At 38.3% G+C, this 26768-nt stretch overlaps 1 protein-coding gene across 1 annotated transcript in view; it reads right to left on the bottom strand.

Moving 5' to 3' along the window:
- The window catches only part of ABCC8 (ATP binding cassette subfamily C member 8), a 79537-nt gene that overhangs the window by 29675 nt on the left and 23094 nt on the right, over positions 1–26768 (bottom strand). The window contains exons 9-18 of the mRNA XM_032691386.1: positions 21945–22079; positions 20312–20474; positions 15964–16004; positions 15512–15657; positions 11052–11157; positions 10720–10830; positions 8674–8749; positions 8479–8584; positions 3810–3845; positions 2222–2257 (exon numbers count right to left, since the gene is read on the bottom strand). Coding sequence (XP_032547277.1) covers positions 2222–2257; positions 3810–3845; positions 8479–8584; positions 8674–8749; positions 10720–10830; positions 11052–11157; positions 15512–15657; positions 15964–16004; positions 20312–20474; positions 21945–22079 — 956 coding nt within the window. The remainder of the gene's footprint in view (positions 1–2221; positions 2258–3809; positions 3846–8478; positions 8585–8673; positions 8750–10719; positions 10831–11051; positions 11158–15511; positions 15658–15963; positions 16005–20311; positions 20475–21944; positions 22080–26768) is intronic.

The following is a 26768-nucleotide window of genomic DNA, read 5'->3' on the forward strand; positions in this document are numbered from 1 at the left end:
TCAGTTAAGGTCACTTGCCCTGCTTGTTTTTTCAGGCTTTTACCAAGCTTGCTTTGAAAGTCATGACAGCATCCAATGATCCAATTTTCGCTGACGACCTGGAAGGACACACAATTCCACTACTCTGCTAACATGCTTCCAAGTCCAAATTTCTGATGGTTCATTAGAATGTAATGGTGTTTTACGAATTTTCTTTACTGGAAAATGAAACAGATATAACAAAACACAAGAAAAAAAAGACAGAAAAAATTCCCTAGGCAGTACAGCCTGCAGTGGCAAAATCTAATGCAAAGAGCATTCAGTTCTGCCTCAAGAGGGAAGCATTTTTTCAATTACTATGAAATTTTCATACCAATAATTGAGAAAAAATTGCTCTGAGCATTCCAAGATGAAGATTTATTCCCCTCCTCTCCTTTTCATTGCTTGAAACTGTGCCTTTGCAGCTCTTAATTCTCAATGCCATCAAAAAGTTACTTCTAATTTAGTTTTTGAAAAATAGTAGCCAAGTTTTGAGAAAAAGTCTTTTACAACTTGTTTGAGTGAACATGCAGGCATTGCCCAGTATGATGTACTCCATGCTGAGAACCAGCACAATGCCTGGGAATACCACTCACACTTGGAATATATTCTGCTTGTAGGACATCAGAGAGAATTGATTATTGCAAGGAACTTGGGGAAAAAGCAATGAGCTTGCAAAATTGATTATGGACTTAGAATTCAGTGAGTTCCTCCAAATTAATCCTAACTGCGAACTGACACTAGGATGACATATCAGAGCAGATCATATTTTGACATAAGCAAAAAGTTTGCAAGGGCTTGACCACATGTGAAACCTATTGCATGTCTACAGTGCTGCTTACAGGTAAGAGGCAATCAAACACAACTGTTGCTGCAACTGTGAGACACACATGGCAAAAAATCCAGAGAATGAAATATTCTGAAATGAAGTGTGCAAGACTTGGTCTGAAAGTCTCCCTGGAACCTACCTAAGGTTTCCCACTTATAGGACCAAATGCAAATAAATGGCTTAGCAGGTAAAGACTTACGAGGGATTTATTCTGCAAGTGGAAGCAACTGCTTCCCCAGAGCGCATAAACAACTATTTGTTTTCATCAATGGAGTATATTTTTTCCCCTCTGGCAACACAACAGACTAGCCACAGTATCTTAATTATCACAGAGAGGCAGACAGAAAAATTCAGCCTTACAATAGAGAAAACCTTCCCTAAGGTCCCTGGAGATTATGAGCTGTGGCCAATATAGAATTAAGCCTGTTCATTAATCATGAATCATATTAATTCATCAATCAGAAACAACATTGTCAAAAGAAACAACATCCACTTCTTTATTGTGCAGGTGACCAAGCACTGGAACAGGATGCCCAGAAAGGTTGTGGAATCTCCCTCACTGGAAATATTCAAGAACCATTTGGATGCAGTCCAGTGTCATGTGCTCTGGGATGATCCTGCTTGAGCAAGGAGGTGGGACCAGATGACTGTGGTCCCTTCCAATCTTACCCATTCCAGGATTCTGTGGTTCTGTGAAGATTGTAACGTTCTTAATCTATCTCTATCTTCACATTTCATTTTATTAAGTCCAGTAGGGTCAGTACACCTTCAAGATCACTGAAAATTCAACTAGTTAAGGGACATTCATACACAAATCTCAGTACCTAGTAAGTTCTTAAATGCTGGTGATTTTAAAAAGGAAATAGATGCACTTAAAATGCAATGAGTTATAATTATACTGGTAGAGGAAATAATACATTGCAAAGCCTTTCCTGTGTGTTTTGGGATTGCTGACTACAGTTTTGTTTTGCTTATTTTGCACAATTCATTAATTTCTAATATAAGTCAACAACTCAAATTCATGTGTTCTCCAGGTATGAGAGAAATGTGTACTGTTCTGTCCTGTATTAACACTGCATGCACAAAAAACATGCTTCTCTTATTTTCAGCCTGATGGTATTGGAGCATTCTGGTATTGCCAGTCCTGAGCATTCAGGAGTATATTTTTTTTAGCATTATTAAATTGCAAGGGTCACTTCTTTGTTTTTATTTTAAATCTTGCAGTAGCTGCATACAGAGACATCCTGCTTGTCTTCTAAGAAGGAATAACTCATTAAGTGCAGAGGCTTCTGAACAATGTTCACACAGAGTCACAGAATGGATGAAGTTGGAAAGGCCCTCTGAAGGTTCCCATTAGTTTTTAAAATGTTGTACCTGAATTCCGTGTCAACAGGAGATTCTTTCTCTGGGCTGCAGAAAACAAATACAAGGTGGGGTTTTTTTAAAAAAAAAGAAATTTTTTTAGACAGTGCAAATAACATCACAAAGTACTATCACTATGCTATAATTAAAAATCCAGAAAAAAGACTGCATAACAGAAATGAAAGTCTATTTATGCTAAAATTCTGTGCTGCGTGATATTGACCTAAAATGGTATGGTTAAAGCTTCTGTTTTGAGAAGTGCTAAACAACCTTGTAGAATGCCTTCAACATCTATGAGCAAATCCTCAAGACCTCACAAGAGTGGTTCAAAATGCTCTCTTTTTTGAGAACACCAGAGGTGTTCTACAGGATGCTAGAGCAACAAAACCACCTGAGATACTCTTATAGCACTTAACTAACCAGGATTAGCAGAACATAGGATAATGGAGGTAATTGCTTCATACAGTCTAATATTCTTTCCTACTTTTTAATATGCCATACTGTGGTGCATGTTATCTCATCCTTTGCTGTCCATTACCACAACAGTTTCAAACATGTGAATGTCTAATTCTGATCGTATTTCTCTTGTATCTTAATGTATCTTTAACTTGGCCCAGAAATTTCAGTCTCTCTTATACAGACAGAACTGTGAGATTTCCAAATATCCTCTACCACGAGGGCTTAGTCATTAGGTACATGAAACTTTCTCTTATACTACACATAGATGGCAGCAGAAGTTTTGCAGGACTCAGTCTGACAACCAGGTAACAAGTCTCTGAAATAAGGTAAATGGGAGAGAAGACGCTGATAAATTTAAAGAAAAGGCAGTGGAACAGTTGGTGAATCACAGAACTGAGAAAATATTCTGGTCAGTAGAAGTCACAAAGTTTAGCCTAAGTCAAGAAAAAAAATCACATTTTTCCTCTGCTGATTTCAGTAACAAAGTTCTCAGTGACCCCAGCAGGGACAGGATTGTCACTTGTACAAGGTTTACCATTCTGGAGATGCCACACTAGAATGACAACCCAGTGAGAAAGCTTTGTTCTTAGTTGATTTGATAGATATTCCCAGAATCCAAGCTGAGCTATGTTAATCAGGTACAAATAATTTCCATGCAAGGATCCCATGCCAACAGATGGACTAATCTGCTACTCTCCAGACTTCTCAGTCTGTGTGTGCCTGAAGAATGCTAGGTGAGAAAATAAACTTATGACAGGATGTAAAAACTGTAGGGTAATGGGAAGAATTTGCTTTAGTAAATGAAAATACTATTTTTTAAAGTGTAGCATTAGGGAATAGTCTGATTCAGGCTTCAAGAGAAGGATTTTCAAAGACATACAGGAAAGTTACGACATGATTTTCAAACTCTCCAAACGGCAATGAAGATAATGCTTTCCTAATGGAAATCCAGCTCTTATTTTCATAACTTGCATAGGTGGTTTCAAAAATCGTATCCCTAAGACAATTAATGCAGTTGAAGTTTCATTGATTTTTCAGAATTCTGACTCTGAAAATCTCAAACACAGATTTTTGAAGCCTCTGGTTCCTTCTACTGCAACCGATTCAGTAGGAAGACCGATAATCGCGAACGATACTGTACCTGAAATCTTCCCCCGTCTCACTGTCAGAAGTGCAGCTGCATCACAAATAGAAAGCAAAGACTGTTTACTTAAGTGAGCACAGGCAATCTGCCCCAGAGAGAAAAACTATTAAATTCCACTTAGTGCACAGGCCGCAAACATTACTTATCACAGAGCTGCAGTGCAGCATCTGTTCCTTCTACACAAACTGACTTAATTTTAGCAGGCAAAAAAAAAAAAGTGGTGACTTATTTTTTCCTTATAAGCATTAATTTGACTCCACAAATAAAATCACTTCTGCCTTGTCCTGAAGGTGCTAGTAGATCTGAGAAGTCCTGCTGTGACAAGAATGAAATTCCATTTAAAAAACTAATTTTCTGGGAAAACAAAATGATAACTCATGATACTGGGCTTTTTTCCATGACAGTAACTGCACCTTTGCAGCCTATAATGGGTTAGTGTGAACCCCAAATCCCACCTTCAGTTGACTTGCAACATACTGCTTTCTGTGTCAGCCCTATCCTTGGGGGGATGTGCCAGTGTTAAGTGTGGGCGAGTCTGAGGGACAGACAGGCTTTGTTTTTGCTATTTTTGAACGTGTACAAAGCTGTTCACAGAGCTGTTTTGACAGGATGACTGGCCATACGTATTAATGATGCTAAATTCAGTTCCAATGAAAAGAGTGAAAAATCTGTGTCAAATGGTATAAACAAAATCAAGGAGGAACAAAGTCTTTCATGCTTTAAAGAGGACAGTCTCATTAACTTTATGCCAACACAATTTGCTCATAAATATCCAGGAGAGAAAACTATACTTGCAGTTTTAAAGGTTGGTTTGAGACACTTCCATAAATTTGTGATTAATAAGCAATGACCATCATCTAAATTGAATTTACTGTATAATTTGAGAGCACCAGCCAGCCACTAGTACTTTTATTCCAAGGGTCAAGGTACCAAACAAAGCTTTTCCACAATTACCTCGCAGTTCACTCATCTTTAGTGACTGTGTGAACTCAGTGGCACCTTCTCCAAAAACCCTGTTGCATATATATATAGATATATATATCAACACATTCTTTACAGAAACTATTGATAGGCTGAAATACCAAATATCTCTTCCAGCCCATTTCACACACAACACAAGGACCCTGAACCACAAACATCGGTTCCTGCTTCACCTTGAAGAGGGCCATTCTGAATTATGTTGGGGAATACGTTGGTAACTTATAACATGTACTATTTGTGCATGACAGCAACTCCCTCTCCACTGTGCCCTTTTCCTACACCAGCCTGTGAGGCAGAAAGCTGTGAGCTCATATAATCCATCACTGTAGCTCCAGCAGCAAGGATCAGCCCGGGTTCCTCATGGCGACCACAGTTCACCTGTGCTTGTGGCAGGTGTGCCACTTTGCACCAGTGTCTGCTCAGAAACCAGGGCCAAGCACCACGCTCACAAGGCACCAGTGATTCTCAGTAACAGGAGGTGCAGCAGAGCACAGCAACATCCCGAATTTCTCTGCTCAGGTCTTTTGCTATGCAGCCAGAGGTGCCACCATTTTTGTATCCAAGCACTGGGATATGAACTCCCTGATCTGTGTTTCAATTTGGTAGCTGGAAAAAAACTTATTCTCCATTTGGAGTTTTAACTCGACCTTTTCAAATCTCTTTTCCCCACTTTGTTTTACTGCCCTTTACCCCTTTTCCTGCAAACTCCTACCAGTTAAGGATGCCTCGATCTCCAGTGTTGAAATACCAAAGTAATGTATGTTTGATAATGAGGTCTAGATCTAATTTTTCAAGGCATATAGATGTCTAATGATGCAAAGATGAGCCTATTGAGATTCAAGCCTCCCAATTTAAATTAAGTACCTTGATGTTTCTGAAAACTCCAGTAAACATTTTTTAAAAATCAATGTATTTTTTAGGCATCAAAATAACTTTAAAAACTTTGTGATTTGATAAAAACAGTCAACTCCACATCGAGAAGAAAATCTACTATTAACAACCTTAAAACTATCACTTCCTTCACATTTTAAGGACTCAAGATTCAGATGCAAGTATATATATGTCCTGTTTAAAAACAAATGACAATTTTGATTGAGCAAACTATTTCTCATTTAGATCAATTTTTTTGGTATTATTTACTCCAACAGGACTTGAAATGGGACTATTCAAAATGAGATACTGCCCAGAAGAAATTAGCATAGCATATACTGTAATTATTTACTCAATAACCAGCCAAATCAATACCATTTACTACCTGTTCAGAATGTAAAATAATGATTTCTCTATTTTTGATAATCTCTAACCATTTTATACAATATTTATACTGAGGTGCTCTCAGCCTGCTTTGGATAAGAGGCATCAATCTGAGCTGGATCTTCTGAAGACATGCCTTAATACAAACAACAAAAAATCACAAATGAGCTATGGCTTACTTCTGATTATCCCACTCCTAGCCCAGAAATAAATCATATTACTTTTTACAGTTTTGAAACAAATAATTTTTATAAGAAGTAAGCAAAGATGATTTGCAGTTAATCGTGCTTTATTCATACAGCATGGAGGCACAGAGGGGGGAAATTACTTGTGCAAGGTTATCCATTAGACCAAGGGAAGGGACAGGAATAGAATCCAGATTTCCTGAGCAGTGAGAGACATGCCAGCAGGATATGCCCTTCGTCTTCATAGCTTTGACCTTGGAGGAGGGGAAGGGGAAGGAAATTTGGAGGAGCTAATTCAGGTCTATTCTGTAACATGAATGAAGCATTCCCCATAAAAGAGCTGTGACAAGGAACTTACTGATTTCGGTGACACATTTCATTGCCTGAGCTGAGGCTATGAGTCTGGTGATTACTTGATAAGACTACTCTCCTTGAACCTGTGATAATGTTGCATGTTCCTGGTCAGGCATTAGTATTTTCTTATCAAATTAAGGGAGCTTTCATCTGATAGCTTTACAACATAGGTGTGCAGCCCACAATGACTGCATCTATCACTCTGAATAGACCAGGGCACATGGCAGCAGCTCTGAAAGATGAGACAAAACATAATCTGTCCCAGTGCAGCCAGCACTTACAGTGCTCAGATTGTTTCAGCCACAAGTCCCTTTACACATATCTGACAGATAGCAAAGCAAATGTGATAACAACTGAATTTCACCTTGTGATACTTTGGCACATATAGAAGACATGAAAACCAGTTCTGACCTTTGCATTGTTGTGAAGCACATATTTCTAAACAAGTGCTATTTAAAAACACAGTCTGATCAGAGCCATCATGTCATCTGTTTTAGTTTAGCATCAGACATTCAAATTACACTTCTTAATCATGTTATGTCATCTGTAAAAAATTACAGGCTTGCTGAAATGAAATTAGTTCACCTAATAAGGCTGCAGGGATTCTGTGTGGTTGCCCACCATACTCTGATTTTCTCTTGGGGAAGTTATGTTCTAACGGATAGATCACGACATTCTGGAACTTTGGCTTCTGTTCTTTTCTCCCTCACCAGCTGAAAGGGTCACCCTCCTATATTATATTTTCCACCCCTGCAAAATAGAGAACCTTCCTTCCTTGTTACTATTAAAGCATGTGCAATTCTGAGTAGTATGGCTGGCTTACACTTGAAGGCTGGATATAAATAGTATCTCTCTACAAATGCTCAAGGAATTTGAGAGAACTATTTCACAAAATCAGTGCAGAACCCACTGGGTAACAGTGACCCTCTATCCATCAGAGTGTGTGGATTTGACTTACAGTTGCACTGTTGTTCCTTCATTCCCAATCAGCTGGAAACAAATGTAATTGTTTCTCTAAGTTCTTCAGCAATTCCTTGAGCTTTGCCTACAAATAATCATATCCCAAAGGGCAAAGTGCAGTCTGTATGGCTAGGAAGTCTAGTACTGTAAAATAAACAGGCCAAAAATGTTCACACACATTGATCAAACTGTTCACTACAGATGGCAGCAGTTTACCGGAAACCACGTACAGGAGTTGCAATACACTACACCATCTGTCACGTAGCTTGAGGGTCAAGAGACCAAGTCCCAACAAAAAAACTCCTGGAGTTCAGTATCATTTTTTTCCTTCCCTTCATGGCTAGTACAAAAGTCAGACACAAAGCAGAACTTATAACTGGCTATCAGAGTACAGGTGCTGTGTCCCCTTGGGAAAGGAGGGAAGGACACGACTGACTCCCTCTTGTCAGATCAGGCAGGATGCTGGGGGAGGACTCTGAGGTCACTGCCACTTAAAAGAGACTCACATGGAGCACACATCTAAGCCAGGGACTATTCCTAGTGAGCCAGTACCTCCTTATAGCTCCATGCAAAGACACAAGCTCAGGCCTGAAAGTACAAATGCCATTCTGTAGCAGCACAACTCTTCAAGCTAAATAATCCTGATTCCAAATTAGTTTCAATTTCACTCAAGTTATTCTGCTGGAGTGCAGAATGCCCAAGTATGGTTATCCCTTCTTATTAATGGAATAGACAGCTTGTTTTACCCTGGCTGGGGATTCTTTCTGATGTGTCCCCCTACCACTTAGAGCAAGGTTTTTATCTTGACTGTGTATCTAGAAAATCTCTGACTCCACAGTTTCCCAGGATAGATTTCAGGCTTTTTCTGCATTACTACTCAACTCAAAATGAATTTTTAAATTAAATTCGAACTTTAAGTTAAATGGCACTACCTGCTCCAGGATATGTTGCCAGAGATCTTCTGCATCTCACCAAGTATGGCCAGCAAGAGCGATGACTTACCACAGCCCACCTGCCCTACAATCATTGTTAGCTGACCTGTGAGAGAGGAAAGTATACATAAGATTCTGATTTAAAAAATGCCTATGGAAAACATCTTATTCTGTATATCTGATGTAATTTTGTACCTTGAGGGATTCGGATGTCAATGTTGGACAACGCTGGAGGACCTTCAGGTGTCCAAGTGAAAAATCCATTTGTGACCTATACCAAGATGGAGAGAAATAAGAAACAGAAATCCTGTTCACTTCTTTTTTCAGCATCAGAGACACTTCTGTATTCATTACACTGAGCCTAGGAACAGAGTGAGACTTTGCTCAATACAGGAAATGGATCTTCAAGTGACTTATTTTGTAAAGGCCTGTATTCTGCTGGGCAACAACCTCTGAAGTCAAACAACTATTAGAAAATTACTGAGACTTCATAAAGGGAAAATGAAAGGTTGCTGTTTAGGGTTTCTCTTGTTTCGTTATTTGTAAGGTAGGTACATATAATAAGTGAAATGATTAAGACACAATGAAATTGCATACATGGTCACAGTCTGCTCTCTGCAGAGCCCTGATTGTCACTCTAGACACAGTGAAGCATAAACAGCAATTACACAGTCCAAATTCCAAGCAGATTTGCAGAACTTTCCACCATCCATAGATGTTGTTGCCTACTACAGTATTTTCCTTTGAATTTCTGATATGATTCTCAGATAACTTACTCTTTGCTAGACACAGAAATCTTAATTTAAAAAACTAAAACCAGGAAACAAAGCCTGTTCAGACTTTAAATGGACATTTCCATGGATACTGTGAAAAACAGGAAAGAGGAGACAATTATAAAAGGTCTGGATTTATACAGGGCCCTCTCCTCTCACTTTTTCAGAGCCACTGAAGCTTCCAAAGCCTTTCAGCTACACAAGGTACAATAAATTTTGATCTAAGAAGAGTGGAAGGGGACAATTCTATCACACCGTTGAGAAAAACTGATACTCTTATTTTGGGAAACTACTTGAAAAAATGAGCAAAGCAAATGTGGTGTTCCTTCCTCTAGACTCCCAAAGGCAGCCAGAGGATCCTCTCTCACAAAATGCTCCTTCCTGGGCAACGAGCTGCAGACAGACAGTACCTGCACAAGTGCCCTGACCCAGGGGCCACTGGTGACAATGATGTCAGCAGATGGAGCCAAAGATTATCGCTGGTCCTGGCTTTTGGTTCAAGCCTTATAAATCCTGTCCTTACAGAGGTTACTGCATTGGCCTCTCCTTCGCAACAAAATCCTCTGTTGTCACTCCAGGCTGTCTTTTGATCCAACACTGCCCCCCAAACCCCTCTCTCTCAAATATTCCTCTTTTCTTCCTGGAAATCTATTCAAGATGAATCTGCCACCAAATCAGCATGTCTAAAAAAACCCGAAAAGCACTACTAGTTGTCCTACTTAGTCCCATGAAACTGAATTATTCATTCTCTTTTGCTGGAAATGCAAATGTAATAGCAGACTTCCACAATAAACAGCATCATCACCATAACAACCATCAGGATTTTTATTACTTCTGGTCATTTCCACAGCAAATCAAGAGCACCGGTCTTCAAAGTGGCACAAGTAATTTTAATTTTTTCTTCAGAGAAGTTAGGTCTTTGAGAGTTAGTTTTTAACTCTATCTGGAAAGGCTACTAGGAAATCCAAAAGAGGAAGGGAAGATCCTTTACAAGATTATTTTAGGAAGGTCCAGAACAAATTATTTTCTATTTTCCTCATACCATTATTGTGTACAGACACTGGAAATGAAAGAAGGAGTCTAGCATACTTAAAAGGTTGGGCCAAATGATCTTTTGAGGTTCCTTTTACTTGGCTGTTCTACATTCTAGTAGATTTTAGTTAATTTAGTTAATAGATTCTAGTTAATTTTTGTCATGAGAACAGGACTAATGACTTAGACACTTCAAATAGAAAATTGCTGAGTGGAATCTAGAGGAATAATTGCAGCTAATCACAACACAGAGGTCAGTATTTAATTCTTGAAAAGAAATACAGAGACAAGAAAGGTGGAGGTTAATCTCTGACAAGTGCACAAGTCTCTGACAGTTCACATCAAATGCTGGTTCTTGAATTGAAACTGCCATCAGAATAAAAAAGTAACTATTAGTGAGCTAATATAAGTGTTATTAGAGTGACCTTCATATCACCTTTACACAAAAATCATCTGCTTCAGTGATATTAATGGGTCTTCTCATGTGAGAGCTGTAATTGTTCCAGTCCTCCCTGGCAGGCCTCTTGCGGTTAACAACTTTGAGGGGCTGTGCAAAATCAGAAAGACAGAAATCAGCAGTAATTGGTGGCAGTATCAGCAAAATGTCCTAAATACAAGCAATCACAGTGTGGACGATACAGTTCAGGTTATTAAAACAGAGGTTTTGCAACTGCAAGAAAAAATTAGTAGGAAACGGAAAAGTAAAAAATTTATTCTGGGTACAAACTACTCCAGCCTCTTCACGTGCAGTGGAACAGCTTTACTCACCACCGCCTGGTACTTGCTGTGATTATCTGCACTTCTTAGCTCTGAAGATTTATCATGCTCTTCTCCAATTTCTTCACTGGACAGGAACTCACTCAGTTTCTGCACACTGGAAGGGGAAAAACCACAATCACATGTCAATTTTGAAAGGAAAACTTTTGTTCACTGCAATGTTTATTATAGACAGTCCCTTCTGGCACTTCAAGTGCTGTCTGCTGCATAGTTTGTTTTTGTTTTGTTACAGGTGTGTGAAAATGTGCAATGGGAAGTTGCCAAGGAAGTTTTCAAACCCTGCCACACTACAAAAAGGTTTTTTTAGGCATCTGGTGAGACAAGACCAGCACAACAGCGGCTTGTTTTGAAGCCACATGCTGAAGTGGAATCAATGTCATTTATGTTACTCAAATGTGGCATCATCAGTTCTACTGAACAGCCTTATGAACACTAAGTCTGATGAAATTTGTACGCTGTGAGCTAAATTCAACCAGCTATGATGAAATATGAAGTGCACAAGGTAACATGATAAAGGAATATACCTTAATAGAACAGTGTTCAACAGATGAGATATAAAAGGAATCCTGACAACCAGCAACAAAGAAGAAGGCATAAAATCTTCACTAGCTGCTTAAGATTTAATTAGTTAAGAGATAATGTGCCTTTATTAAGACATTTAACAGATCAGGGCATCAATTTTATCTCTGCACCTGACTTTATAAAATGTATGTCTAATCTACTCACAGGGACAGCAAATTAAATTTGTGAAAGAATTAGATTGAATCACAAACTCAACATCAAAGGAACTCAATTAGTTGGAAATAAGTTAAATATCAGTCTTGAAAAGCATAAAGTGCCAGAAGGCCTTAGGTTCCTAAAAATAAATTTATGGACAAGGACTGAAATAATAGGTTTCAATATTAAGCCTTAGGCTAACTGGGGAGAAAGGTAAGCAATGCCACTGTAGCATAGTGATACGTGGCTATCTGTTAGGAAGCCAATCTTACAAAATAAAAATACACACCTCCCCCTTTTATTTTGCATTTCACTGACAGGGTTTTCTTCTTCAGAAGGAGAATTAGTTTCTTCTAAGTAGCTCATGAAATCCCCTCTTGGGGCAAAATGGTGTTGGACCATGGTTTTACAACACTACCTAAGGCAGACTCACTGCACAGTTAGCACTTGTCCTGCAAGCAGCGATCAAAGTCACCTGGGGACTGCCTAGGAGAGAACTGGTTCTACAGTTTTTCTGTCAACCTGCCTAATTGCTAATGGCAGCTGAAGACTAAGAGCTGTACAGTGGAGTGAATTTAGCTAGAGGGGGTACTACAATCTTAGCAACAAAAAGGGGGAGAATAACTATTTGAGACGGGATAAGAGGAGCAATAATTAATTCAGGCTCATTTTTGGATCAAAATTCCTTGATGGGAAAGTCTATTATCTCATAGGAAGAGATTAGAAACTCCACCACTAGAGATATTTATAGCTATTTGCACAAAAGTCTGGAAAACAGGGCTAGGAATCTTACCTTTTTTGTCCAGCGAACTAGATGTTTAAAAGAACATTTTAAATGTCTGTAAATGGACCGACTGATGGTTTAGATGCTGCCTATATGGAGTTGATATGCAGCTGCACCTATATGCTCTATACAAAACTTACATTGATATTTGAATAATTGCTCTGAAGGTAGAAAGAGCAGATAGAGAAGTCCTCTGTGTATCTGCTCCAGGGTCCAAAGGGGTAGGAAGAGAAGACAGCAAACATACTTGGACCATGCATAATCAAGCAAAGCTGTGTCTGTATCAAGTCATTCAACAATTTGATTTTGCTCTCTAGTTGTGTGTCAAGGTGGCTGTACCCTAAGTGCCAATCCCTCTGCTCAATGCATAATTCTGGAATCACTGTTCCCGTGGCAAGTACTGAAGAAACATAGTATAGCTGTGAGAAAATCTTTCATTAGAGGCAACAGCTCATATTTCAGGATGCCACACTGTTCTTCAAGGATAAAAAAAATCGCGTTCTCTGCAGAGCTCTTGCTGACAGCGCAATTTCATGAGCACTCCAATATCTCCACGGGGAGATTATTTTTAAGCCATGGAACAGACGTATTGATTAAAACATGGTTATTTGCACAGTTGACTGAAAAGGTGGTTTGATATTAAATCCAGGCAAATACATAATGCCACTCTTGCTGCTTAACCTTTGCTGACAGAAAATTTACACTGTACGCTTTGTCCCTGAAGACCTCACATTTAAGAAATACATTAATTGGCTGCTCAGTTTTAATTTTAATTTTCAATGGCAGAAATGCTCTACATATTAAAAGACAAACAAACAAACAAACCCCCCCACTTTTCAAAGATATACCAAAATTTCTCACCTTCCTAAAGGCTGTCAACTGTTCCCCCTCTTAGAAGCAGACACCCAAGCCCCATAACTTGGAAAGGTTTTGGGAATCCTACATGGAATAGAAGCTTTAAGTCTGTGTTGCTATTGAAGGTTCTTATAATGTCTAGGACAATCCAGAAGGATGCTTTGCACCTGGGCAAACGTGTAATGATTAAAGATACTGACTGATGAGGTTATTAGTTGATATTATTGCTCCTGATAGAATCTGGCATCAGAGACTGTAGCCAATATTAAAAGAGCAGGGTTTTTGAAGTGCCTGAGACACAAAGCCAGTAACACCTTCTTACTATCCTTTATATGCTGGTTTCACTGCTGGATCATCTTCTGCGTCTCTTGGTCCCTTTCTACAGGAGAAGCTGTCTTGCACACTTGCTAAAACCACTTAGAATATCTTAGCCTAAAAAAGCTGAAATACAACTTTCTCAAGTTAGATCACCTTTTCCTGATCTTACTGACCAGTTATTTATTAGCAGGAATTAGCAGGACACAGTTATAGCAAGTAAGTATTAGTTGTGCTCAATTGGTGCAAACTTGACTGTCTGCTTTCCCACATTTACCAAACAAGTTAAGCAAGCACGTCTTTGCATGGGTTGAAAATATCTGGCACATGCTTCCAAAGTATTGCTCTGGAGGATGAGGCACTCTAGATAGAATAGCACCAGCAGCACTATGGAGCAATGCACTCTGGGACACCACCCGGGTGACTGTCACGCAAACAGCCAGGAAGACAAGGATCAAGTCAGCTTTGCTGGAGTTTGCTTCCTGTCTGGATTACAAATGCAGGGCAACAGCCTGCTAACAACAAGGTATGTACAGAATAACTCATAAAGAACTCCCAGTGAGCAACAATTAATACTTAGTTAATACTAATTGCTTTAGAGTTGTTCCTGCAGCATTGACAGACAAAATTAATTTACAAAGAAATCCTTAGACAAGCCAAAATAAACACCCATTACCAATGTGGGCCCCCAGATACTTTGCTGGATGTAATCTTTGCAGGACAATTTGCCGTGACTCTACAGACTACCACAGTGGCTCAAAGCATTTCCTTCCAGCCACTGATGCTCTCAGATTTCACGCTCCTTAGGAGAGAGGACACAGATGGGACTTTGCAGTGTCAGGGAATTTTGAAACAGCAAGGGCAATCTCAGCCTCTTGCTGAAGTCTCCTTTCCACCCCCAAAGCAACACAAAGGCATTTATGCAAGGGCTGGCGACCAGCATCTGTCCCATAGTTTAAACAAGCTCTTCAGACAGCTATATTTAAACAAGCTCTTCAGACAAAAGGAGGTCCTAATAAAGCAAGAAGCCCCAACTTGCCTCCCCTATGAGTCAGGTAGAGTTACAATGCACAGGAAAAAGCATTATGCGGTTTTTACAGTAATTTGTTGATACTTCAGTTAAAACTCCCAGTGAAACAGCAGTTCTATGGCTGTTCTATTGGTTGTTGTTTCAGTTTTTAAACGCTCAAACTAACATTCCTTAAGAAAGTAAATATTCGTCAAGTCTGGAGTAGACATTTAGTCATTAACTTGGTGTCACATCTAAAAGTGATTTTCAGGGGTTTTTTTGTTTGCTTATTTGTTTCATCTAACTCACCACCAATGGGCAGTCTCTCAGGCAGAGGGGTGGAGGCTTAGCACAACCCAAAAGATACACACTGAAACACGTGTTTCTGTGATTGCCTTTTACCCTTCTATGTGCTTGAGGGAGGGAAAACGTTTGGGTGATTTACAGAACTAAATCTTCAGTAAATTTTCACTTCCTTTCTTGTTACCACACATCTGTTACATCCAGTATCAACATAGCTCAACCCATTCTACACAACGAAGCACCAGCTGTGCACCACAAAATATTGGTTGTGACAATTGTATCAGCACAGAACTTGGCCCACATGGTACAACCAAGGAAATCAAGCAAGGTAAAAAGTTGGGAAGCAGTTTACAAGAGCAGATAAATAATCACCAGGCTATTTCTAAACTTGAAACCGTAACAGAGCAAGAGATACATTCTCAAAAATTAGAAAGGTGGTAGCAAAGATATTGATTTTACAGTTCTCACCTTACTAATGCTTTGACAGTGGATCTAACCACACTGGAGAGCAGGAACAGTGGAGACACAAGAATATGAAACAGAGAGATGGAGGCAAATGCCACTGATGGGAAGAAGTCAGCCTTTCTTGTCAGATGAGCATGGACAACAAATGTCTACAAAGAGACAGACATCATCATCAGTGCTTTGTCATAAAGAAGGAAACAAAGACTTCATATTGCATAAGCATTTCATTTACAGACTCTTAATTTATACTCTACTCTCTTAACATTTTGTGGGAGTGTTGCATATTCCAGGCTGCTTCTGGTCCGAGATGACAAGTGGGCATTTTCCATTCTCTCCCAGAGGAACCACAAGTGTGTAGCAGGCTTGCATCCTGTTTTCCTTCTTCCTCGTTTCCACATCACTTATACTTGAAAATGCAGTTGTAATTAACATTACTTAGAAAAGTCCATACTTACTATAAGTACAGCTGCAATTGGTATTGCTGCATTCATAAAGACTGTGAAGGAAAACATGTAGGAACATTTAGAAACAATTTCCATTCAGACATGCTAAATGCTAAAATACTACTAGCACTGGTATACAATGTCATTTTGTATGCTCAAGATAGGAAAAATGCACAAGTATCTACCACATGAGTACATTGTTTTAAAATGCCTACAGTTTACTTTTCTTCATGTCACCAGAGTTGTGGCCCCCTCAGGTTTTGGGATGGAATTCAAAGGATAAGGAAAGATTGGCAACTCTGCACTGTATTGTTGATTTAACTTGGAAGATTTACTCATAATTACTCCTGCTTTGTCAGGCTTGGATACTTTATAGTATCCTCAGGAGCTCTATACAGCTTCTAATGGTACCTAAATGTGGTAGAGCTTAGATTTCAGCTGGGCCTTGAGTTATTAAAATGTGAACATGAACCAGTTTCCTCCCTGACCTTGAACAGCGTCTGTTTTGGTGCTCTGGACTCCCTTCTATAGCAACCCATACATTATTCATGCATCATTCAGAGGTTATTAAACAGATGCATGGGGAGAAGTAAGCAAATACCATTTCTACATAGGGCTCTCTCTGAGGTCAGGCAGGAATATGGGTTAAGAGTGCAGTAATAACCAGTCATCCTCTGGGAGCTCAAGTCAGAACTGGAGCTATGATCTTACCCTACACATCTGTCCCCTCTTTCACAACCTGAGGATATTACTTAGTCATCATCTTTTAAGTTTTGACCTTTGCTCAACTGTACTTCATGTAAGTAAACCATACAGAGAAAGAGTATAGAATTTATGGCTAAAATGGAATTCAAAGTAGAGACGTAACAGAAAAGAAAAAGGCTAGCCACTTGTTTTGTGTTTAAACTGTGCCTGTCTTTCTTTCCTACAACGTATATCAATGTTTAAACAGTAAAAGCTCTTCCCAATTACTTCACCTGAAGTGAAGTGTCATCATTAGACCCACAAATACTGTTTGGCCATCCTTTGCTGAGCATAAGCCCCTGAAGGACTTTATATACCGTCAGATGTTTCTTTTACCTACATTTAGATTATATTTAATAAATCCTGTAACATATTTATAAACTCTGTACTCATGCTTATACAAAATAGCTTTATTTTATAGCAGTTTTATACTTTACAACTTTATTTTATAGCTTTATTATAACTATTTGTAGTCATTTCATGTAGCTCTAATTCTTTGAGAGAAGGGAGTATTTGAAAATATAGGTATGTTGGTGTGCGTAATTCCAAAATAAAAGCTTAGCCTTTGAAAAACTAATATGTATTAAAGCTTAGAAATTAATAGTTTACAGCTCACTCTAGGGAAAGAAAATCCTGTATTTTTCTGAGGAAAATGCTCTTTCTGTGTTGGAATACAAAGCAGCTTCAGGCCAGACTCTCATTTCTCCTGATGATGCTACTTCCTGCCTGGTTTTCACACTTTGTATCAGCTTGAGGTGGTTACAGTACAGAAATTTTCAAACAGGGAAATTTGCTGCCTGCAACTATGTCCTTCTGAATTACATCAAATCCTTGCCTTTGAGACTGCTGAAGTACATGAGCTGCCTTTTAGTAATGAATCTGATGAGAGAATCTAGCAAAGCTTCTGCCTACAGTACAAGATGGTACCTGTCAAATATGAAGCTGGATGGATTAAATATTCTGTAGGGTTGGCAAAGCATGCTGCATTTAAGGCATCTAAGGTACTTGGTGGCTCTCAAGAACTTGATCTGAATTTCGCTATTATGTGAGATCACATCCAAAGACTTCACTTCAAACTTCTTTCAAGCAAACAAATAAGAGCCACTAGAATTTGGGGGTTGTTTTCCTTTTTTTTTTTTTTTTCAATTATGCTAGTGTTCAGAATAATAAAATTTTTCTAAAATGAATTTATTTTGCAGTGAAGACTTTTTATTTAATTAGATTCATTCAAAAGTACTTTGTTACTGGAAAAAGGCAGACTGAAAACTGGGAAAAATGTTCAGCTGGTTCTGAATATTTTAGGGTAGTAACTAGTGTTATTTTCCTGTGAGAAAGTCTGGAGTTATTTTTTTTCTTACAAATGAAGGAAAAAATCATAGAAGTAGGAAAACCACTCCTTTCTTTCTCTTTTTTTTCCCTGAATAGTCTATACTAAATCCTGTAAAGCTGCAACACAGCATTGACTGTGGTGGGTGTCTTTCGTTAAAATATAAGAACAGCTAATTTCTATTATAGCTTTTTTAGCACACATGAACAATTCCATATACATACAACCTGGATCCAGGCACAGGGGTGAGGCACATGAGATCCAATTTCCATGCAGTCGTGAAATGGAATTTTCTTTTGGTTTAGCCAACATTGCCCTGAAACTTTTAGGTATATTTTCTGTAATCCACTGTAAATCTATTCCTTATGAATAAAATAACTCCAACCACATTCTTTCATTCCTGTTAATAACTAAGTGTACTTAGAAAAGAATTCCAGAGTCTATTCAAAACTGTATGTTAAAAAAAGTATATATAAAAATCTCTACTGTGCTTTCTTAGTGTTCTACCATCTTGCCTTCCTCTTGATCACAAAAACATAAAATCTTGGTCCTCTTCTGCCTTTTATTTTTTTTTCCTTAACAAATGTCCATACAATATTAGCTAACATGTTTTGGGCTGATTACGCCTATCATTCTAATTACGGTAAGAAAAAAGGGAAGGTTCTCCTGTATTTATGTCCCCTTTTTAGTCTGCTAAACTGCAGGTTTTTAAAGATCATTATAATTTCTGCAATAGTCAGAGGATGTAAGGAACTCCTAGGTTGAAACAATAAGAACCCTTTATAAACCAAAATTATGTGCACCATCAACATAAAGCTGCACTGCTTTACCCCAAGCTGAGAAGTTATCTCCTGTGTCTTGCAAATACATAAATATCACACATAATACAAAACAAAAATGCAATTGAAAACTTACAACATTTCAAGAAGCATCAGTAAATATTTAGAATTATTTTTAGTAATACATGTTCTTATTTATGTAATTATTTCTTTGCAGAATAGTCAGTACTCTTGGGATGAATACACCTTTTCCTAGTGTTACAAACGACACTGTGAGGATTTAAAACCTAATAAGCCTCCACAGCTACTTCAGTCCCACAGCTGAACCCATGGCCCTGACTATAAACAGATTTTAATGCCACATGAAGCACTGCAGACAAAGGGAACCCATCTCTGTTGATCTGGGTGCAAGATTGAGTTTCCAGTCTCACAAACTTCAGATAAATTCTGTTTTATGTCAAAAGAGAAACCCCTCTCCAAGACTAGAGAGCTTAGGATCCCCAGAGAGAAATTCTGATCTCAGAAGTCAATGAATACCTCAACTTAACATCAGTTAAATTCAGTGGGATCAGGATCTTTCCCTTAGAGTGCATTACCTATGTGATCATTTGTCAGTGAATAAAGACAGCTGTCTGTGTCTTAGGTGAAAGAAATCAAATAATACTAACCAAACTGCAAATTATTTTTCTAAGGACTAGTCTTCCTTATTATTCTAGAAGGTATTTGTACAGGTACCTTGTAGCATTTGAAAACTTCTTGCTAAAATTTTCCATGTCATTAATATCTCACAGATTATATGAACAGCATTCTTCAGTGTGACTTTATTAATTATTTCTAAAGTATTACAGTAGCAATTATATAGGTGTTGCATATAATCTCCTCAAATACAGACTTCAATATGCCATAGGTCTTTTTAAAAGCATAATAAAATCTTAAAGCAGCTGAAAAATAACAAGAGAAAAGAATCTGGATACAGAATGGTGAAATTGCCAGGATGCTCATATTTTTTCTTTCCAGGATATAGAAATGGTTTTAAGAATCGCTTATTTTAATAATAAATCCAAATTTTGAGTAAGAAAGTGTAACCAACCATCTGTTGGAGCCTCAGTGCAAAGACAATACCTGTCACACATTATGATTTGCATGCTCTGTACTGTTCAAAATGCAGGAAAAAAAAAAGAGAAATAAATGTCAACAAAGGCTTCCTCCTGAATGCTATGTTATAGAGGAGAATACTGCTTGTTGAAGGCAGTCTGTGAAATAGTCCCTTGAAAGCTTTTCTCCAGAAAAAGTCAATGCTATGTAGCACTGACTTTCTCTTTTAGGCATATTTCCCATACAAGCAAAATTCTACTGAAATAAATGGAGAGTCTGACTAAATGGGAAGTGAGGAGGACAGATCAGAGCCTAAAGCAACAGAAATAATCTTGACAGAGGAATGGTAAACTCATTAGTAGCTAATAATGCAGTAGCACTTAGCTGAGCAGTGGATTAGAATGAAGAGACTTACTGGATATGGAGGTATAAAGGGCAAAAGACTTGAGGCTAGTCATTTCTTTTTGTCTGGTTTCCTCCACACTGCTGTGGAATATGTGTTCCCAAGCATAGAGTTTAAGTAGCTTAATGCCTCGAAGCATCTCATTTGTCTTCTTCAATCTCTCGTTGGAGTACTCCTGCAACATTTACACACACATTTACTTGAAGAGTACAATTAAAACACCTGCTCCCCAAGAATAAGAATGACACAACAGTTGTATGCAGCTCCTTGTAATCAGTAAGGAATGCATCACTAGTTCTGTCCATTCAGATGTTCTGTTGCAGTGTTTCACAGAGCTGAGCTTCCCTAGAGTTCGAGGGCAAAGGCTGTTGGTTTGCAGTTCTAAATCGCATAGTTTGGCCTGAAAATTTTATTCCTCTGTCAGGTTTCTGATCACTTGCAAGGTTGCCCCCCAGGACTTACACCACTGGCTGGATTTTTAACTGGGACCCTGACAATATCCAGAGGAGACCAGAACATGCAGACAAGCTATGCCTGGGCACTGCTCTGACCAGCCAACATGACATGGAAACAATCAAAACAGTCTGGCCACGTTAGCAAGGACTTGTGATCCTGTCAGGAACCCTGGCTCCAAGCAGGGACAGCTGACTCAGGCACAGTCATACACTGGTAAAGTTATACTTCCAGTAAAGCATAACTGGAAGTTACACTGTTTCCATTTTTTAGGCTAGCTCAAGGATCTTTGTACCATGCCACACTGCACAGCACACACATTTCTATGGCAAACATTCCTGCTCCCATCTGCAGGAATTTCTAGGTGACACCGACTATCTGCTTGGATGCTGTGGGGATGAATGCTGTCCACATTTCTGGAAGGGCACATGCTGCTGATGGGAAGGCATTACTGGTCACACAGGAAGGTGCACAAGTAACTCTCGTTACCACAAATGATTTGTGGTGGAAGAGATTTCAGCAAGTTCTCTGGCTCCACTACAAGTTCCTATGGCTTCCTTGGCAGTGCAACAGTCGCTGAAAGTGGGAATAAGGTTCAGAGCAGCTGGGCATAGTAATTCCAGTGAATCAAAGTAACTTTCTCGGCAGTGATGCAGGAGATTCAAATTATAGACAAGCCAAATGAGGGATCAAGGAACAGCTCGTGACTTAGCAGACCTCTAAGCTCCCCAGTTCAGGCCCACACTGTGGGAGTTAGGATGGCATGGAGTTAGCTTAAATAAATCCATTTGATAGATTTCCACATCTGGAGTCCAAGTTTGGATGCAGCATTCCTACCTCCTTTGCCCTTGGACAGCTTGCCCTGCACGATTCATTTATTTGTGCACTGCACAAAGCCATCTCAGTCAACGATTACTGACCCTTTACATCTGCAAGTTAGAAGACTCTTAAGATTTTTTTTTTCTCTTAGGGAAACATATTTGTTGAAAAATATAACCCCCAAAAATACATTTTTACTGTTTACGCTTATCATGTTTCCACATTCTTGAACTTGACATCCTTGAACATTACAGAATATTTGAGAAACAGTTCTGGGTCAATGTCCACAGCCAGCTTTGTAATTCCAAACACAGACCAATGCATAATTACCAGAGGTGATATTTATATCATGAAAGAGTTTGAAGGCACTTACCAATGTGCTTCTCTGGGCCTGTGACAGTTTTGTTGCTACAAAGTACTGAACAGGTGCAAGGACTATGATTACCGCTGCTCCAATTAAGGCACTGATTCCAAGAAGGTAGTAGAGCAGAAGAATTCCTACAATTATCTGTTGGGAGAAAAGAAAATGAGGGAAAGGTCTTGGTTTTACTTTGGGTATGCACACAAACATCAATTACAGGGTAACCAGACACCATGTTCAAACCAACAGCCACTGCAGTTACACCCTACCCCAAATGTTGTATGTTCTGCATCGCTGGCACAGCGAGTGTGATCAGTCAGGATCTTCTGTCAGAGGACCAGACACTCACCCAGTGCTCCTCCCCAAATTATGCATTCTGCATATTTCTGTTTCACAGATGCCCCATTATGCCCAGTAGAAGGTTGTACAAGGTTTGTGTATCTTCTATAATTTAACTCTCACAGCTATTCAAAAGAACTTTATTAAAAAAAAAAAATTAAAACTCCTTTTAAATAAAATTTTATTTAGAAATACTTCCAAGTAACACATTGAGGTGTTCCCTTTAGAGTCACTATTAAATATTTTTTCCCATTGGCTGGATGACATAGCATACATTTTAAAATATTTTATATTCATATATTTACATATATATTTTTATTTTAAAATATATATGCACATATATAAATAATATTTTTTTTTTCTTCTCTGACATTGTAGTATTTTTATATCAGAGAAGAAATTACATCTCCCAGTTTAGTAAGAACTCACTAATCTGCAACACTGGGACTTCCACAAGAAGGAATGCTTCTTTGATTACTATAGAAACTAATATGAAATATTATTAAAATAATAATAATAATATTATTATTTAATAATAATTAATAATAATGTAATATTATAATATTATTAAAAATAAACTGATCTTGCAAACGTTAAGATGACATTATTGCTGACCAGCACATTAAAAACAAAGGAACATCATAATTACACCACTAAGAACCTCCCCTTCAAATAATCTCTAACATAAATTGGAAAGGATATATTTTAAGGATCTACAGTGCCAGACTCACAATGACTATTAAAAAAGGATTAAAGAAACAGCTTAAAAAACAAAGGTGTGTCTTTGGATATGTAAGAACCTAGAGATAAAGCCACAGTCTGGATGGAGAGGGCTACTGTAGGCAGCTCAATAAACACAGACAATACATACAAGCTACCAGTGTTAATTAACACTATTCTAATGACTGAATCCTGAATATTTTGCAGCATTGACACTCTGTGTTTAACTGTGTAAGCTGATAAATTAATCAGAAGACATAGTGATAGAAAATTAATTTCATACATAATTTCCCCTAATTAAAAAATAATTGGCAATTTCCTTAAAGTGTTATCTCCTACTCTTCCTATGTTTGCACAGTCTCATGACCTTCACAGAAGCACTATCTTCCATCATTTCAAAGCTCAATAGTTATATGCCCATCTATTCCACACATTTATGGGAATTTGATGTTTCCATGAAGAAAAGGACTCCCTAGTTTCCACATTTCTATATTGACATTTTCAATAATTTAAGACACAAGAGAAAAAAAAGTCTGTATTTTCTCTCTCTCTCTAAGAACCCTTTATATCTCTCCAAAACTGAACTAAACTAAAATATGACCCTCAAAATGAGCCACAGTACTTACTTAGGAAATATGCAGTAGCAGGAAAGTAAAATCCTATTGTCTACACACCTCAAATCTAGTAAGAGGCAAGGTTAAATTGCAAATTAAAAATCTTCTAGTGACCAATCTGCTTCCATGTGAAGTCAGGAAATTCATGAGTGTATGAAGCCAAACAAAACACACAAAGATACCCCTGGCAGAGCTCTCCTCCAAAACACAAAACGGTCTTGGTCTTTACAGATCAAGATATTCATTCCTAATGGCTTCATCATGGATAGACACTCCAGACACTCAAAATACAGGTAATCATTGAACACTGTGCAGCCACTGCAGAATACTGACTCCCTGCTTTCCCTGGCTACTGGTTCACTGTCAAGGACATTATGGGACTGCCTAGTTCTAAAAAGAGAGAATCAGCTTCTCACATAGACAAGGAGAAAGCTATTCCAGCTGGATCTTGAGGGAGTTAGCTGCTAGCTCAAGGCTGCTTTTCCACCTGTCATCCTAGCTATTGAGAGGACAGTCTTCACAATAAAAATTCCCTGTTTCCAATAGGCTAAAGTAATCCCATCTTATCTTCTTTATACTGAGATAATAAGGGCAAACCTTTCAAATGTATTCAGTATGTATGGGAAAAAAAATATGTGAAGACTTGTATCTGTAAAGTGCTGAAATCTGTAAATCTAATTGTAGTTCTGTATCATATCATAAAGGACAGAGTCAAGAATAAACAGTATACAGACAATATCTGAACTCTGGAGGACAGTATTTGGCAGATAGGAAGGCTCTTATTAATATTCCTGAGAAGGTAACAATCATATTTTTAAAAAAAACCAAAACCTGTGTAATGGAAGACTTTGCTTCCCTTTCATCAAAATCCCAAAGCTCTTCCCTGCCAGAGATATATATCAGGAGCAAGAAGCTCACCAATAGCTCTGGTTATTTTGTCTTGATTATTTACTGAGGACAGCAAACACTTTCAGCCAAAAACTGCTTTGTGGGCAGTTTTGAAAGAGACAAATATCCTTTTATTACCAGTGTAAGCTATCCCTACCAATGAGCCAGAGATATGAGAATACAGGATTTTTTAATAACCACAATGAATTCAAACAAAGGTGTTTATAAAATGGAGGCATGGGGAGAAAGCCTTTATAGCATCTCATTTTGCTCCCAGGGTTTGAGCCAAACCTACTGAGGGCATCTTTCAACTGATTGGCATTCCTGGGCCTCTTCTCATGGATTTCAATAACATTCAAACAGTAACTTACAGTAATTATAAAGCTCCCATTGACTGCAGTCAGAGCAAAGATGGGGCTCAAATTATCAGGACTGTATAGAAAACCTGACTTGTTATGAATGGCTACTACAAGATCCACAGCAGATGCTGCAATACTGATTGTTAGATTAAGTGCTACAAAACAATTAAAAATCTGCTTTAAATAATAATGGAGTTTGTGCAACTTATTATTAGCCAGCTCTCAAGCAGTTGTTTTCACTACCTCATAAAGCAAGGTACTGAATGAATATTATGGAAAAATGGTTCAAAGAAACCTTTGTGACCAATGTGACTCATTGTTTTTGGCAATACATGCACCACCCACAAAACAGGAGCACGCTCTGGCACTGATCGTCCTCATCTCATAAGGAACATTGCAGGGGGAATTTTAATGCAAATATAATCATATTTTCAGCAGACTGTCAGGAAGTCTTTATGAGTCCATGACTTCTGGCACATTAGAGTAAAATGTTGTTACAGAATATGCAATAAAATTGGATTACTTCTCAGTTGCACTAAAGCGCTGCCTACACTGAGGTGCCAGAGAGGTCTTATAAAAGAGATGTACATGAAATTGGTACTTTGTACATTGTTTGTTTTACTAACACTTACAATGGAGACTAAGCTGAAGGGATAATTGTACCCTAAACATTAACATTAAAGGGGTGGACTCTTCTTAACGCCTCATAGCTCTTTCAGCAATATCATTTTAGCAGTATACAATCACTGGCTTCTTACTGCAGGGTACTTCCATTAAGTGGAACAAAAATACCCTGGTATCCTAATTATTACTAACAAACTGCCAATATGTAGCCATATTTACTATGATATTTCATATCAGTTTCTTTTCATTATAATTGTCCTCTCTTTTGCAATTAGACATCACTATTAGGATACATTCATTGATCACCTTTTTTTCCCACCCACTCTAAAACAATCTGGTTCCCATTGCCTCCCTCCTTCTCACCTCCACCCCCTTTAATTTCAGGGAAGCCATGCTGATGCTTAAAAATAAGTCAAGAGGTTTTCTTTCTGGGTTAGGAAGTTAATCTGGCTGACCATGGCATCAGACGATTTTAAGACTTGCTTTTAAGGAGGATGTGCTTATCTGATCTGTAGCATCTTGAGCAAACCCTCTTATTTTTGACAGGAACAACTATAAAATCAACTCAATTCTAATATGTATTTTTATCATCAGAAAGGAATCCAGATCTCCTGATGGCCAGCACTGTAACATCTCACTCTTTGACATCGGTGCAGTTTACATAATTACTGGAATGGCTGGCTTTTCTTCTCCATTCCCAGCTTTTCAATGTAATATTCTTATATGCTTAACATCTTATAGAATCAGAAGCTGACGGACAAAGGAACTCCTAAACAACACTTCTAAAGCCATGTTAGAAAGTGACTGGAAACATGATCTGCCAGCTGCAGTCTATATACAGTCTCAGGAAAATCATTTAGTTTTCAGGCAAGAGCAGGCAATACAAAATGCAAAGGTGCTGGGTAGATTACTTGCAGGTTTCTGACTTCCCCACCAGTCAAATCAGCCTCTGTGTGGTGCTGAAAGTAGACTGCCTTTGTGACATGAAGAGAATGGAGTTTTCATCATGTTTTTGAAACTAAGTTATATTCTAGAAAATACCAAGTGAATTTAAACTGTACTGCCTCTTCTGTTTATATTTACTTCTAGCATTGAAGCAAGCTAAACAAAATACAACGAGTACCTGGAAGAAAGAGGAAAGACTTACAGGTTACTATGTTAATTCCAGATGAAACTACGTGCTTTACTGTCAGCTTTCTCAGGAAATTCTTAAATGGAATTGTAGGATGTTTCTACAATTCTGTTGAAGTACTGGCTCTCACAAACTAAGTAATCTGCTCTTCCTCCCTGTT

The sequence above is a fragment of the Chiroxiphia lanceolata genome, chromosome 6 (genome assembly GCF_009829145.1).
Source record: "Chiroxiphia lanceolata isolate bChiLan1 chromosome 6, bChiLan1.pri, whole genome shotgun sequence".
In the NCBI taxonomy this organism is placed as follows: Eukaryota; Metazoa; Chordata; class Aves; order Passeriformes; family Pipridae; genus Chiroxiphia; species Chiroxiphia lanceolata.